This window comes from Ptiloglossa arizonensis, chromosome 8, assembly GCF_051014685.1.
Source record: "Ptiloglossa arizonensis isolate GNS036 chromosome 8, iyPtiAriz1_principal, whole genome shotgun sequence".
In the NCBI taxonomy this organism is placed as follows: Eukaryota; Metazoa; Arthropoda; class Insecta; order Hymenoptera; family Colletidae; genus Ptiloglossa; species Ptiloglossa arizonensis.
Window position 1 is genome coordinate 21,466,265 of NC_135055.1, and position 16,481 is coordinate 21,482,745.

General features: G+C 47.0%; 1 protein-coding gene across 12 annotated transcripts in view; it reads right to left on the reverse strand.

Annotated features, from left to right (window-relative positions):
- Nucleotides 1-1,458: 1,458 nt before the first annotated feature.
- LOC143150504 (protein turtle) overlaps nt 1,459-16,481 on the reverse strand; it is a 115,219-nt gene continuing 100,196 nt past the window's right edge. For all 12 annotated transcript variants that reach the window (XM_076318825.1, XM_076318828.1, XM_076318829.1 and 9 more), the window contains one exon: nt 1,459-10,170. In XM_076318825.1, coding sequence (XP_076174940.1) covers nt 8,976-10,170 — 1,195 coding nt within the window. In that variant the 3' untranslated portion in view covers nt 1,459-8,975. The remainder of the gene's footprint in view (nt 10,171-16,481) is intronic.

A 16,481-nucleotide genomic window follows, 5' to 3' on the forward strand; every position in this document is an offset into this window, starting at 1 on the left:
AGGGAAATCATGGAAATTGCAGTAATTCCCGGTAATCAGTGCCGTAGACGCGTTGCGCAAATGTCCCTTCTTCGCGCGTTTAATAGCGGGTCGCACGCAGCCATCTCCGCGAATTACGAGCAGACCGAGATTCCGCGTTTCTCGTCTCAGCCAACGAAAATACATACCGAACGATTGGACGTTGGCCTGGTTACACGGAATTGGCAATGATTCCGGATTGATCCGCGCCACCTTGGCCGACAATTCCGTTTCAACGGTCCACTGGAAACCCGGCAGTTTCCAACGAAAAGAACAGTTTAACGGTGTTCGTTTTCATCAAGTCGAGGTCTTTGGATGAAAAATATCACGAATTCACGGGACTTGTATTTTTAAGTTTGGAATACAACGGGCTACAATTTTTTGGAATAGTTTTGATCGTAGAAAAATAATGTGTGTGGAGCCGACGGGTCGAGGAAGACCCAAAGAACGCGCTAGGGTTAAGGGGCTTAGTTACCAGACTGCCCGAGTGGAATTATGGAATTATGTTCGTTTTAGAATGGAATGTTGTTTGTTTTAATTATTTTTGTAGGAAAATTATACGTTGTGGGAATGAAACGGGTCGAAGAAAGCACTGAGGTCGAGAGAAGATTTACTTTATCGCGAAATTGCCTAATCAGACTGCCCAAGTGGACACACGGTACCACGTGTAAGTAGAATGAGGAGTCTGATCGAAACGTCTGACCCTGTACGGACGCGTTTTACCTTCAAGAAGTAATCTTTCCATCTCCGTGGGATACATTCCAAGATATACTTACGCCTCGGTGTTTCTCGAAGCTGAAATCGTGCAAAGAATATTTTCTAGAACTATTTCTAATTTTGTCGTCCATCGGTGTAAAGTACGATGGCTTGTCGCGTACGTTTCTCTAATATTCAATAAATGGGTATTTTAAAAGGTGTCACTCTGACACCGGAAGAAAGTGATAAGAGAGGAAAAAGAAATTGAAAATATTCTTTACGATAAATTGGGTCACGTCGCCTCTAGACAAGACCGTAAGTCTGGCTTACTTGATGCAATGAAAATATCACTTCTAAAAAAGTTTTCATATTTATTAAATTCGAACCGTAATAAACTACGGTATTGTATATATATTATGTATATTTACATACAATATATACGATGTTAACGTAATATATCGTATTAAAACACGATAATATAATATATCCCATACGCTGGGCTCTCTTCCTTTTAAAAAAGCCGGAACGACTCGCGTATCGGTTTTCGTTTCCACGAACGGTGAATCGAACATCGCTCGATACCAGACGAGCGTGATAAACTTTAATACACGTTTCGCGTATATAGTTCGCGATCGAGTCGGTGTTTGCGAGCCTGTGATACATCTAGAGGGGGATTTGGAGTATTGAACGTTGATGTGATATATATATATATATATATCCCATACACAGACACCCTCACATTGCTTCCTTTCAAATGTCGCTTTATTTTTCATTTTATTTGATAATAAATTGTCTACAATTTGTCCTAGGTTAGTTACGTCTTGGAGTTGTTCTCGTGGGGAGAGGTTCGCGAGAAAAAGCATAGGTCGATCAATAAAACGGTGAAAAATGGTGGGATGGGGCGGTGTGTTCGTATGCATGTGTGCGCGTGTGTCTCTGTGTGTGCGTGTGTACGTATGTGAACAGCGAGCACTCGCGAAGTTGACGAACGGGGTAACCAAAGGAAAAAAAGAGAGAAAAAAAAGAAAAAGAAAAATACGAAAACGCGTCTCTCTTGTGTAATCTCAATTAGTAGTGGTAGTTCCATGTTTTTTTGTTTTTTTTTTTTCATTTATTTATTTATTTCTCTGTTTCGTGTCGCGCGTACAGGACGAAAAGGGACGACAAGAGAAAGTAGCGAGGACAGACGGTACAGAAGAACGTTGCTGCGTGTGTGTTCATGTCGGTGTGTGCGCGTTTGGTGACGGTGTGTGTGTGTGTACGTGCAATCGAAGCAATTTCAACGGACGAACCGTAAGGAAAAAAATGATTAACCGAGTCCGTTGCGCGCGTGAACGAGTGTCCCGCGATCGAACCGAGAAAATGCTGGCGAAAACGAAAACTCGAAGGTCGCTCTGTCGACAAAACGCCGCGGGCACGTTTGTTTGTTTGTTTGTTTTGTTTTTTTTTTTTTCTCTTTTCGAACGATTCTCTCGGAGAATTATTCTCAGTGTCTGAAACTGCGACGTTCGTTTCCTTTTTTGTGTGCTTTTTATTCGAACATCTTCGTCGCTGGCGCGCGGTCGCTTCTACGTTCGCTTGTTCATTCTTTTTTTTTTCTCTCTCTCTTTCTTGTTTTCTCTCTCGGTACGTTCGAATTTTCCATTTTCACGGATTCGCGGTCTTTTCACGCGATCGATACCCCGGCTACCGAATCGACCGAAACGCCGTCGTATACTCGCTCTCGAAGGTACAACGTAACGGAAATCGGATTGCCATTTTTTCGGCTCGAGACTAGCGACGGTACTCGTTAATCGCGACACTCCCCTTAACGTTACATCCTCTCGAACTGGTCTCGAAACAAGTTGTAATCGATACGTAAGTGACATCGACGCGAATGTCAACACTTGGACACCTGTGCGAAACCTCGAACCAGAATCTTCGATTATTTTTCCGTCACCGATCGAAGCTGGGAAATCTAGCCTGGAAAATAATTTCTTCGAACGATTAATACAACAATTGAAATATGCGTATCAAAATCTCGAGATCGTTCTCGTGCACCGCGATCGTTACTTCGGTGAAATGATTAATTCCTTCGATCGAGAATCGATCGGACTCTGACCTCGAGAAGCGATCGATTTGGACGATTAGGCGTATCCGTGGAAAATCACGCGTCACCGCGGAAAAACACGAGTCCCGTCGCTAGTCGTGAGTTACCTCGTGGGAGCAAGATCGATGGGTCTCGATTGTCCGGAAGGTTTCTCGCGAGTTGTTCACGCGATCGCAACTCTAACCGACGAGACGAACATTTTCACGAAATTAGCGACGAACGTTTCGTAACGTAAATCGTATTGGGAACGTAACGGGGGCGAACCGGTCGATCCACTCTCGCGCGATCCCTACCGATCCTCGAATAAATTTTCCTTGGGCGCCCTTCGTGTGAGAGCGCACGTGTGATTCGCGGAACGTTCTGGCTACGATGGATGAGAATTTCACTCGCGACTCTGAAAAATACGCTATGCCAGATGGCTTTCAGGTACGTAAAGAGCGAATACCTAAATTAATGTTCATCCATGTCCGGCGGGTAAGTTCATACTCGCTCGGAATTCTAAATAAATAACGCGACGCAAAGGTGTAATCGCGAACGCAAAGTAAGCCGTGACGATGATACGAGGTAGACAGAGAAGAAACGAGAAACGTGGAAGAGATGCGTGTTAAATCGGGAAAATAAGAAATAGAAGCAGACGGAAGAGTTAGAAGTGGGGGGATGAACGGTGGTGATGAACGCTGATGATGGCCGAAGAAATAGGTTTTGTTTCGGGAACGAAAGGAATAGACGTAAAACGAAGTTATCGATAATGATTGTTGATGACGAACGTTACACGAACGAATTCACGATTCAACCATATTATTCACTTAACACGCGATCGCGCGAAACCATTGTCCATACTTCTCCTTTCTATAACGTATTCTCCTTCGTTCTCGGTCTCTATGTACACACACATTTTATATTATACGTGTATACGGAGATTCAGCGTGGAACGTATGTATGTATATACATATATATATGTGTGTGTATATATATATATAAATATACGGGTGCATACGTACACACGTACATCCCTCGTTAAATCTCTCTTCTCTCTCTCTCTGTACGCCGTTTCGAGCGAGACTTTCGAGTCATTCGTGTCGACGCAACAAAACGCTCGAGGCTTCGATCCGCGGCACCCGCGATCGTTTCGAAGATCATTTCTCGTTTTCGTTTTATTTATTTATTTTTTTCCTTTTTTTCTTTTTTTTTCCATTTTACCGCCTCTCTTCGATCCAGCGATCGTCCACTCTCTCGGGCGCGTCCTCTTGAGATCGTTGTATCTAACTATGATATATCTACACGTTACTTATATGCCTATATCGATTGGTTGTTCTTTTATTTCATTTTTCATTCACCGCTCTCGCCCGTTTCTCCTTGTCTTTGTACGACGTTTGGACTCGGCGAGAGGGTGGTGAGGGGTGGTGGTGGTGGCGGGGTGGGGGGTCGAGGTGGTGGGCGGGGCCAGAGGAAAATCGGGAAAACACGCCCACTTCCGCTGACAAGGGGAGGCGCCCGATTCCCGATCTTCTTCGTTTCTTCGTTTCCCCCTCTCTCGATCGGTCCACGTGGTAACGTTTTATACAGCTCGGCGTATGGGAGCTTGCGCGCAGCTCGCGGGGGTGGGGGAACAGTTTACGTTTGTGCGATCTCGACTCGATCTGCGGCCGTTCGACGTACAAAAAGATTTTTACCGATCGAGTTCGTTCGCCTGTTCCCATTTTATCGTTTAGATCGCGTACGATCAATCGTGAACCGTGTTTCGACGACCGTGAAATCGTCACCACGTGGATCGTACAATACGACACGATCGAGGGGCGTTTCTGGGGTCGGGTGGGGGGTGAGGGGGCGGGGCTCGATCGATGCGCGTGCCTCTAAACACGAATTATTATTATGATACAACCAGCGACGCGATCGATCGCGCGATCGTATTCGGGCGATGTCGAGTATAATTAATTTTAAATTGTTGAAACAATCGTTCGCCGCGTTTCTGTTTTTTTTTTTCTGTTTTTGCCCTTCCTTCGTCTCGTTCTCGTTGATTAATACGCTACACGCTACGAGTCGTTTACGATTTACAATATCAATTAATTATCAAATTATTAAGTCAATCGTTAGAATTACTTTAGAATATTGGTACTCTTTCCCGTCGCCTCCGCTTCTTTTTTTTTTATTTATTTCTTTATTTCTTTATTTACTCATTTATTTACTTATTCCCTTCCGTATCCATTGCTCTCTCTTTTTCTCTGTCTTTCTCTCTCTCTCTTTCTCTCTCGCGCTCGTTCACTCTCTCTGTCTCTCTCTCTTTCTTTCTCTCTCCCCAAGTATATGTTCCCGAGTATTTTTTATCTTTGCGCGTTTTAAAAACGATATTCTTCGTCGCGTACAATTTTCTTTTTATTCAACAACCGTTTCGTTTTTCTTTCGCGTCTTATTCCATCTCTTCGATTCTATCGTATCTCTCTCTCTCTCTCTTTCTCTCTCTATTTCTCTTTCGGTCTCAGTCTCTCGGGTCCTCTCTCGCACACGCGCACACACTCTCGCGGCCCTTCCACGCGCGCACATACACACATCACGTACACGCGCATATGTCTCTCTCTCTCGCACACATACACACACACTCGCGCGCGCGCACGCATTCTCGGGATACATGTTAACCGAAAAATTGTACACGCAGCCGCGTCGGTTCGCACTGTCGGTTCGTTAACGGTGCGTCGAAGTTATAGTTGAATCGTGAGTAGGGCCCTTGCTAATATTTATATATAATATAAGTATGTATAATATCGTACGTATAAATAAGTGTTTGTACTATAAGACAAATAAAAAAAAAAAAAGAGAAAAGAAGAACGCAGTAATAAAGGAGAAGAAAAACATTTTGCGAAACGCCCGTTTTAGACGCCGAGGGGTTGTGGGGGGCGGTGGGGCGGCGGTTGGGGGTTTGGAGGGGATCGTTGCGCGTTCGCCGGGGCCCGCGTGCGTTCGATGGTCTACTTCAAGTGTCGAGAGGAGGCGAGAAAAATGGAAGTTCGAGCGTGTCCACGGAACGTTCGATAATAGGTTAATGGGAACGATCTCTCTATTTTTCTCCCTCTCTCTCTCTCTCGTCTCGTTTTAGGTCGCGTTTCGTTCTACTATACGTCGATCGTGTGTTTAAGTTAGCCCGTAATTCGTCATCGAACGCCCCGCGGGCCGTGGCGCGCGCGCGCTCACGACCTCGACTCGACGATGATTTTTTTCTTCGTTTTTAAATTACAATGCGCTCGGGTGAGAATCGGGTGCGGGGTGGTCACGAAGAACACTTTTCGTGTTCGTGCGCGTGTATGCGCGTGTTTTCTTCTTCGTTTTCTTGTATTCACTCCGTATATAATATCTCTCTCTCTCACAATCTCTCTTTCGCTCGCTCTCTTTCTCTCTCTCTCTTTCTTTCGTACTCTCCGTAATTGTGTGTGCGTGTCGTGTCGATTCATCGTGTCCCGTGTGCAACAACGTTGGGCCACCGGGGAGGGGCGATCCGATCCGATTCGTCGAATGTTCGATCGTAATCGTTAATCGGGGTGGAGTGGGGAGCTAATCGCGGCGCTTCCGTGCTCGCGATCCACGATCGTCGATAATCGGTAATCGCCGGTTTGGATCTCAGTGGAATCAATAAACGCAAAGCAACAACGTTGCTCGAAACACCCATTTCCGATAAGGTGTTATTTCCGGCTTTGGAAACTAATAATTCGTAGCGTACTCGAGACAACGAATTGTTTAAACAATGAGAAAATTAATGTAAACGAGCTAATATATATATATATATACACATATATATTTTTCTATATTTTATATATCAATGTATCGTAGTAAATATCGAGTACAATCCCAATAAGAAATTGTAATTGTTTCGCGATTACCGATCAACGAACTCGTGCGTTCTCCTCGATTGTTCGTATCGATCGTTAATACCGATTACCGATCACTCGGTGATCGCGATCGATCGATCACTGGCTCGATTACACGGTAATCATAATCGTTGATCGTACACACGTCGGATCGCGTTTTCCCGGCCCAACGTTCTGCGCGTGATAACGCGTGCGTGTGTGTGTGTGTGTGTGGGTGTACGCGCGTGTAACTTCGTTTTGTTTTTTTTTGTTTTTCATTTTTCCTCCTAAATTTGCACGAATTCAGGGCCGATCGGCGATGCTCCCGACGCGAGTGCACGATTCGCGGTCAAATCTCCGATTCGCGAGGAGTAGAAGGGCGGACACCTCCTTCTTCGTTTGCCGCGTTGATTCGTCCTCTTCGATTCGCGAACGAAGCGGGGGGTTGTGTGTGCGCGTGTGCGTGTGTGTGCGCGTGGGCGTCCCCTCTTCTCGTTCGTTGAAGCGTGGTGAAAACGCCCGACGCGTACGCGTCGCGCGAGCGAAAAAACTCGCGACGACGGCGAAGCAGAGGCCCGGATTGGCGCGATGTATATGTACACGAGGTATGTACACGTAGAAAAGACGGGCGAGCGGATTCGAGATGTTCGAGTGGTGGGGGTCATGGGGGCGTGGTACGTTGGGACGCGGGGGCGTGCACGCGCGTGTACGCGAGCCTCGTGGCCGGCCGAGAGAGCGCGCGCGCGTAGATTTAAAGAACATTACATTAGTTTTATTTCACGTTTACGTTGCTTAAGAAAAATTATTGTGCCGATAATATGTTGGGTCGCTAGCGAAACCCTAAACAGGCAGTGCAGTACGAGTGAGTCCTTAAGCAATCTCGAGGCAAGCTTCGGCCTAATATCACGTTTCACGAGTCCATGTTGCTCATCGATATAATTACTGGTTTTTTTTTTTTTCGTTTTTCTTTTCTCTCGTGTTAATGTACGCGTGTATACGTTTGTGTGTGGATGTGCGTGTTCGTTTCTCCCGTGTTCGTATGCGCATATGTGTAATGTGTGTGTGAGTGTATGTACGTTTAGTAATTTCTCGATTATCTTACGTGTTTCGTTTATTTTTTTCTTGCTTCGCGTTCAATTATTTTTTTTTTCTTCTTTTTTTTCGTTAATTATCACTTACAAGTGTACGATTACGGTTAATCTTACGTGTCGTTTGTTTGTTTGTTTTTATTTTTTTTTTTTCCTTCAATCTCTCTCGATTTTATCCCCCTTTACTCCATCGATACGGGTATACGGAGCACGGTACAGTTTCTTTGGAGTAGCAATGCCGTCTTACCGTTTCTGCCCCCGAAGAATCTTCCTCGCACTTTTCCGTTTGGTTTCGTCACCCCATTCCCCTCCGATCTGTCGGTCGGTGGGGATGTTATCGTCCCCTTAGCGGCTTCGTAGACGGACAAGTTCCGGCGCGAGGTTCTCGAACGAACTTCCCCCGTTCCCTTCTCCGTCGTTCGAGCTCTCTTCCGGCGCGGTTCTCTCTCCTTCTCTTCCGGCCCTTCGCTCTATCATTGTTATCGTTATAATACAGTATCGCTAAAAATCGTTAGTCGTTGGTGCGCGCGAGTATTACGGACCGACGATGATCCGAGTCGACCCCCGAGCTTCGTCGTTGGAATCCTTCGCGAATCCCCTCGATGTTCCGGTGACGTACCCTTCCTTCCGGAGGAAGTTCCGTCTCGAGAGTCGGCAAACGATCGGACCTACGACGATCGCGTCCGCTTAACGTAACATACTTTTCTATACGCGTTAGTTCCTCGACTCCCGCGTCGACGGGAGCGTTCGTGTGTGTACGTGTGTGTTTTGCGTGTGTGTATGTGTGTATATATATCCTGAGCTCGGAGGCTCGTGCGCGCGCGTGTGTACGTGTATCTCTTATGTTCGTTTGGCGAGCATTTAACGCAGAGACGATTCGCCCGGCCGATGTAGAATTGACTTGAAGTGTTCGCGCGTACGTTGGGATCGATGACACGGTCACGATCCTCGTTGTGCTTCAACGGTTGGTCTCCGATCGACGATCACGTGGCGACGATCCGCTCGTGGATTACGCGGAGTGGTCACAGCCGGTGGGTCGATTCGTTGGTTCCCATTCCGGACCGTGTTCTCCAGGCCCGCGAATTTACCGATCGGTCCGGCTGTTTGGCTGCTTCGTCGCTGGGATATCCGCGAGAGGTAGCAAAAGGACTATACCGGGGAACCTGCTCGTTTCTAGAAGCGTCTCTCGTCTATGGTGTGGGATCCAAGGATAGCGCTACGGATCGGTCAGCGATGATCCCACAGGGGTCAACAGGCGCTCTCCAGGTGGGCGCTCTGACGTCTCCTCGCTTGACGTTGTCGGAACTGATGGAACTCGGCCTTCATCGCCTGCACCCTGGCTTCGATGTTGTCCCTGGTGTACCTGGACGGTTGATGATGAACCGTGTGTACCTGATGTATATGGGGCACGTGGATCGCGTGGATCTGATGAACCGGTGGTCTCTCCTCCCTGGTCGGTGTGGAAGCAGAGGTCGGTGTCGGGGTACAGGAGACGGGATCGAACTCGTAGTGGCCGTCGACGCTGCCGGCGTCCACCGCCGTCTGTATGTGCGTATGCCCGACCTTTCCCTGCTCCTGGAGTTCCAACCATCTGCCCACCAACGGCGGTGGTGGTGGTCTGTAAGGCGGTGGTCTCCACTCGGCGACGGTGCTACCGCTTCGCGAGCTTTGATTCTGTTGTGATGTGTTCTTGCTACCGAAGCCCGAGCTGCTCGATCTGCTCTCCGGGGAGGTCTCCAGGTCGGGTGATGCCGCCAACTCGGGTGCTGACCTCGCGTGTCTCGCGTGTCTCGGTGGTAGCCTGGCTCTCGGTCTACCGGCCGGTTGGGGCGGCGACGATGTTGCCAGAGGTTGGACGGGTACGAACCGTCTGGACTCGGCGTGGATCGCCTTCAGCGAGGGCAGCTCCTGGCTGTAACGCTGGTGCATGGTGCGTAGCTGAAGATAATCGGGCGGCGTCGGGAAGGAACGTTCACCGGAGGACGGCTGCCTGACGGAGCTGAGATCGCTGAAGTACAACGGGGTCCAGGGCACCTGGGGACCGGTGGGCGAGCTGGCCAGGAACCTGGGCGACGAGATCGTGCAGATCGTCGGCGCGATCCTCGCCAGCGAGTTCACCGTCGCCAGATGATGGATGGAGGTCAGGCCACCGTTGATGGACACACCGCTGCCGTCCGATCTGAGGCTCAGCTGACTGGTGCCGACCAGCGGCCGCCGCGAGGTCGACTTCAGTCGTTGCTTCGGTAGAAAGCCACCGTCGTCGCTGCTAGACGCGTCCAGGATGCTGTTGTTCGCCGAGCTGACCACCGAGTCCGCCACGACGAACCGGCCGTCGGCCGCGCGCGAGATCTTACCCAGCGGCCGACCGCGACACGAGTCCGGCGTGTCCGGGGTCAGGATCTCCCGCAGGAGATTTAGACCTGGTACTCGGCTTTTTCTAGGTCTACGGGTAGGACAGATAGAGCGTTAGAGAGATCGCAGCGGTGGCGGTTCGAGGCGGCGGCGGCCACGCGATCAACATCCTCGGAGGAAATTAGACACGATTTACCAACACGGTTTCACGATTTTACAGCGGGACGATACGGCCGCTGGAACAGACGCTGATACTTTTTATTTGCTTTTCGAGAGAATGGACTCGAAATCGAGAGATCGATACTGGAAATCGTACGAGGTTTTGGATACGATTCAAGAGTAACGGGTTCTCGAAAGTCGAGAACTTTTGGCGAGTATCTTTTTCAATCGATACGTGAAACTTTGGCGAGCGAAATCTTTGCAAAATATAGATTGTTCGATTTATATTGACGCGAGAACCAAGCGAATATTTTTGCAAGTTTTACTCGTGTATCCTGTTCGAAATGAAACTAGTGTCCCCGAAGACGTAGACTCGAAAGTAGCTGTTCTTTTTTTTGTTAGATTCTTTTTCTTTGTTCGATTACGCGACTTGGTAGCGTCTCTTCCGTCGACCGTAGCTCCGCATCGTGAGTGGTATCTACGGTTCTGTCGACTGTCCGAATAAAAAATCGTTTCTCGTGCTTCTTCCGTCGGTGGGTTAAAAGAGATCTCTCGTTAAAGAAATCACCTCCGACGATGTTGATCGGTAGCCGTACACAGCGAGAACGTGCAACAACAACGTCGTAAAAAACACGCAACGTTAACACGAACAAAAAGGAAACACAAGGAGCTAGTAAAAACAAAACAACGAAAGGCAGACGTACAAAGTGAAACGTACAAGATAATCATCTTGTTCGAGAATCAATTACGTGTACGTATACATATATATATATATATATATATATATATGTATATATATATATAAATAACGAATAACGGATGCAGGCAGGGAAGGCATGCGCATGCGCATTCCGGTGCACGAGTGGTCGGGCGTGACGTGGGTTGTGGGTGGGTGGGCGTTGCCAGTGACTGGATCTTTCTCTCGTATATATATATATGTGTATATTATTATTTTTTCTTTTCGAATAATTTTTTTTTTATCCTGTTCTGTTTTAAGTCACGTGAATATTTTTTTGTTTTTTGTTTTCGTAAGCTCAGATCTTTTTGCCCAATGTTCAATACTGTATTTTTTTTTTTTTTGTTTAATCATTTGTTTTTCTTTTCTTTTTTTTTCGGTATTTTTTTTCAAAAGTGATAGCAATCGTGGATTTAGGTGCTCCGAAACTCGTCACCTTTTCTCCTCCTTCGGGTCCGGCAGCAAGGAAAGATGGGGGAGAGAGAATGTTGTAACACAACGATTACATTCACAAAAAACAATATCGTGGCGATAATGATAAGAAATATAACGCTAAATAACCGAACGTTACTTCTAGGCGGTGGTATTTAGGGAGCAAATAGATATGTGAACACGTGTTCCCATCATCCGGTCTGCGTCTCGTGTTTCCGGTTCCACGAGGGGATGGGGGACGGGCGAGACGAGCTCGTCTCTCTCGCGCGAGAAAACACGTTCGCAAAAAAACGGAAACATACTCAAAGAAGCCCCGTAAACGAAACGTTAAAACCCGCGTTAGAGCGGACGGATCGACTTTTTTTTTTCTTCTTCTTTTTCTTTTCTTTTTTCTCTCGAAAAAAAAGGGGGGAAAAACGAAAGAGATCGGCCCGACGGTCGTGATCGAACAAGTAAACTAGAATTTACACGAGAAATCGATGCAACGATACAAATACTGTCGATAAATGACGATGAGGGGGTGTGGGGGGTTGGTTCGAGGGATTTAAGCACAGTCAAACGAGAATGTTTATCGGTGGGATCAGGGCGGTAGGTTGGATTCGGTGGATGGAGGTTCGGGATCGAACAACTTGTACAACGACGACTGTCGCGTCAAAAAACGATCAAACAATGAATATTACAATGAATATAAATCGTGTTTCTGGGATGCAGTTCGGGGGTAGAGCCGCAGTGAGAGCGGCTTACCTATGTTCGTGTCCGAGTGTTCGAGTAGTGAACGCGTCTTTTTACGGCTCGTCTAAAATCGATAGACTGGAAACAGTAAAAGGATACAAGAAGTTTCGGTTAAAATATCGATCGTATTGATTTCTTTGTTTTTGTTTTACTTTCTTTTTTTTTTTTTTATCTCATTCAAAGCGTTTCTTCACGGAATTGTTCACTATCGCAGGACAGCACGATTGCGTTTCTCTTTTGTCATGCTCAGTCAAGTGTGACATGCTACGTGAGAGATAGACAGAGATAGAGAGAAAGAGAAAGAGAAAAATAATGGTTGGAAAAGCGAACGGGCCGAACCTGCGAAGGTTCCCGTTTTTTCTTTCGTTTCTTTTCTTTTCTTTTCTTTTTCTTCGATCGAGATCGCAACTCGGAGAGAAAAAAAGGGTTTCTCCTTCGAAAGGGTGAGAAAGAAAATGGCCACGGCCCGATACCGGTAGCGTTCGAACCGTGTCGTTGGTGGAAAAATCGGTATCTCTTAGCTACCAGGATCGGTCCGAATTACTCGTCTAAAGAAACGAAGCAAGCTGTATCGATCGAACCTTCGGTAAGAAGAATTTCGGTTACGGTGCATCTACGTAAATATATAGAGAAACTTTTGCGCGAGATTCGTGGAAAACACTTGAATGTACGAGCAAAGAGAGATATCCGAGCGAGCTCGATGGTTCCTCGCCCCGATGATGGGGGTGGAACCGGAGGTTTCGACGATCGTCGTTGTCGTCGTCGTTAGCGCGAAAAAAAATCTCGCTTCGTTAAATGGGGTGAACTAGGGGGGTTTGGGAACCATCGACTCGCTCGGACGTCGAGTATCGTCTGTCGATCGAGCGAATGGGCGCAACGAGAGACGATAAAAACTGCTAAAGTAGAGAAAAGTCGAGTGAAGATGAGAGCGAGAGAGAGATAGACAGACAGATAGATAGATAGATAGATAGATAGAAAGATAGATAGATAGATAGTTAGATAGAGAGAGTGAGAGAGTGACGGTGAATTTAGGTGAGCGTGGTTGGACGGGCGAATGGAATAAAGAAAAAAAAGAAGAAGAGAAATGAAAACGAGCTGAGTGACAAGTCGTGAAAATAGAGGATCGAGAAAGAAGCCCGTTACGGACGTTGTAATGCGCAGAATTGTTATGCGACTGGCTAAGATAGAAAGAAAAGTGGGGGGTAGGGTGGGCGGGCGGGGCTGTGGAGAAAAGAATGTAAAAGAATACGAAAAAACGAACGAAAGGTGAGCGAACAAGTTCAACTATGGTTACGACATTGCGTTAAGAGGGGTTGGTGTCGAGGCGAGATCGAGAGAATGAGCAACTCGACGAGTACGATCGGAGGAGGTTATTTTGTTCACCTCGTTGGCAACGAGTCAACCGCGGGCTTTCAATCGTATCTCGAAAAGGAAATGCTATTCGTTGGACGAATTCGTTGAACTCGGTACACATCTACCGTCTTGCCTCGAGTCTCTTATCTATGTACTCCCTAAGTCCGCCGAACGAAGGTATTAGGGTACTGACTGGATGTTACTAGTGTGACTCCTAGCTGTATTTGCCTGTTACTGCCGATCTCATCTACAGTCATGACAATCATCCTAAGTAGTAGATAGTAGTAGATGGTAGTGGTAGATTAGTAGGTCCTAGCAGGTAACATTGCAGAGCCGTAGTCTCGCACAGTAGGTAGTAGTGGTAGTAATAGTAGCAGTAGTGGTAGTAGTAGTAGCGGTGGTAGTAGTACAGTAGGTAAAAAGTAGGTAGTAGTGATACTGGTAACGGACAAGTCCCAGCGGCAAGTTGCAGCGCATATTAATTGCGGCTCGTTCGATCGATCAACGACGAACCAGACGACAGTGTCGATCGGCTCGTTTGACCGATCGACGGGTTGTTCGGCCGGTTATTGTTACTTTTTGTTAAGGTCTTTCAGACGCTCACAGAATCACATACGTGTTATGACAATACCGTCGGCGAGATCTTTAGATTCGTGGTCTCGGGAGCAACCGTTGGTCTCGGGTACGTAGTAGTAGTAGTGGTAGTAGGTAGTAGTAGTGATGGTAGTAGCAGTAATAAGTAGTAGCAGTAGTAGTACTTGGTTGGTATTAATTATTTTTTTTTTTGTTGTTTTTTTTTCAGTGTGGCTAGCGGAGGTTAGGCTTACTGTTCCGCCTCTCTATGATAAATACGCTCTCGTAATCTCGATTATCGAGGTGGAGCGCGTGATGGTCACGATCACGGTTCGGGGGGGCCTGCTCGTGGACCGGCTCCGAGGTGGCAGTGGCGGGGGTGGTTACTTGCGTAGGAAGTGGTGGTTGATGAAGAGGTTGTGGTGGTGGTGGTGGTAGTTGCGGATTCAACGGGCTGCAACGGGTCAGCGTCGAGACTGACTCGCCGCACGCGTTTAGATTTGTCGACCTACAGAAAACACAGAGAGAGAGGAGGACAAGAGACGCCCACGTTTTTCTTTTTCTTTCTTTTGGTTATCTAGTTTTCTTTCATTCATTATTACTTTTTTTTTTTTGGTATATTTTTTTTTCGTCATTTCTCTAAACTCTTCTTTCGTCTATATATTTATTTCTATGTACGTATATATTTATATATATATGTATTCTTTAACTTTTATCGCTTCCATTGTTAAACACGCCTCGACACGCGTTCCATTCTTCGCGACGGTTCCTCTCCGTTTTCTATCGCGATTGCCGTACGAGAAACGGCACCGGGGGCGGAGAGGCAGCGGGAGAGAAAGAAGACCGACGGAGGCGTCTTTGTCCCGGAGCGACGCTCGGTTCGACTCTTTTCTTATTTCAGCCTTTTTTATTTCCTTTTTCCAAACGCCCCCACCCCTCCCGGTCAAGCGTCAAGATTTTCGCTCCTCCCCGTCTCAAAGATCGTTTCCTCCAATGGTCCCTTTCTCTCCGAAGCTTCTCGATCCCTCTTTGCTGGAAATTGTCTAGCTCGCGGTTGGCTCTCTTCTGATCCTTGCTCTGACCGCGATCCTCGAGCGTCGTTCGTCGAGGTTCGATATTCCAGCTCCGTATTCGTCGTCCGCGCACGCTTCTCTGGCTCGTGAAATATTTTCTTTTCTCTTCTTCTTCTTCTTCTTCTTCGTCTTCTTCTCCGCAAAAAGCAAAACAAAAAAAATGGAAAAACGAACGACGGTTTCGCGAGTGCGTCGGAGAAACGTGCGCCGCGACGACGAATCCGGGCCCCGCGAGTGAAAAAATCTTGGCAGTGGCTGAACCGTCCAGCCCGTTCTGGATATATACGTGTAGGTATAAACGTGCATTATCGGCTCGTTTCGTGAAAACCCCTCCGGGTGAAACGCGCGACAAGTATATATATATATATATATATATATATATATATATATATATATATATATGTATATATACACCCGTATACATGTTTGCGCGAGGGTTGTGCATCTCGGGGAAAAAAGAACGGGGCTTATCGCGAGGGTGGCGATAGGTTGTTCGTAGGGAGGGCCAATTTCAACGGAACGGGAGCGGGGAGGGGAAAACGTTTTGGCAATCGCTCGGGGACGCTCGGCTTTTCTTATTTCCAGGGACAATAAAATTTGTATCGATCGTGGGGGGACGCGAGGACACGAAAACCCGGCACGAAACGCGCACCGATCGAGAATTCGCGTGCAACCGAGGGAGACCCGCCCGAGCGGAATCTCTTAAGGGGTTGCGGCCATCTTCCAGGTATTTTTACGAATTTCTCGCGACGAGTATTTTTTTTTCTTCCCGAGCGTGAACGTTATCACGAACTTCGAAATCAAATTTGCGAGTTACACCAACGTGCAGAAACCTGACGTTCCTTTTCACGAAACGTTAGCGAGTCTTAAGTCGAATTTTTCTTTGTCCAACGTTAGTACGTCACAAATGTTATTTTCGTTACGAAACGAATGTTTTACGAATAGAATCGACCAAAATTGTTACACTCCAGGTAAATGAAAATCGACGTAAATTATTGCACTCGTTACTGCTTGGGAAAGAAAATTAACATTGACGATATTACGGAAATGCAACAGTAGGTGACACATCGGTACCTAGTAACGTCCCTAGATGCATAGCAGTAGTGCAATTGTACGCGATCGAAGATCGAACAAATACGTTTTCCCATTCGGACGAGCCGCCTTGTAGAGAGGGAGAGTAACGATTGTACCCGTGGAATTTCATCTGGTCGGAACGATTCGAATTAATTTCGATTAATCGCGAGACAATATATTCACATAGGTGGCGTTAGAGGGGGGACTCGCTCGCAAATCCATACATCTCGCGTACGCGGCGCGGCCGGTTTAATACCGTCGTCGGCGTAA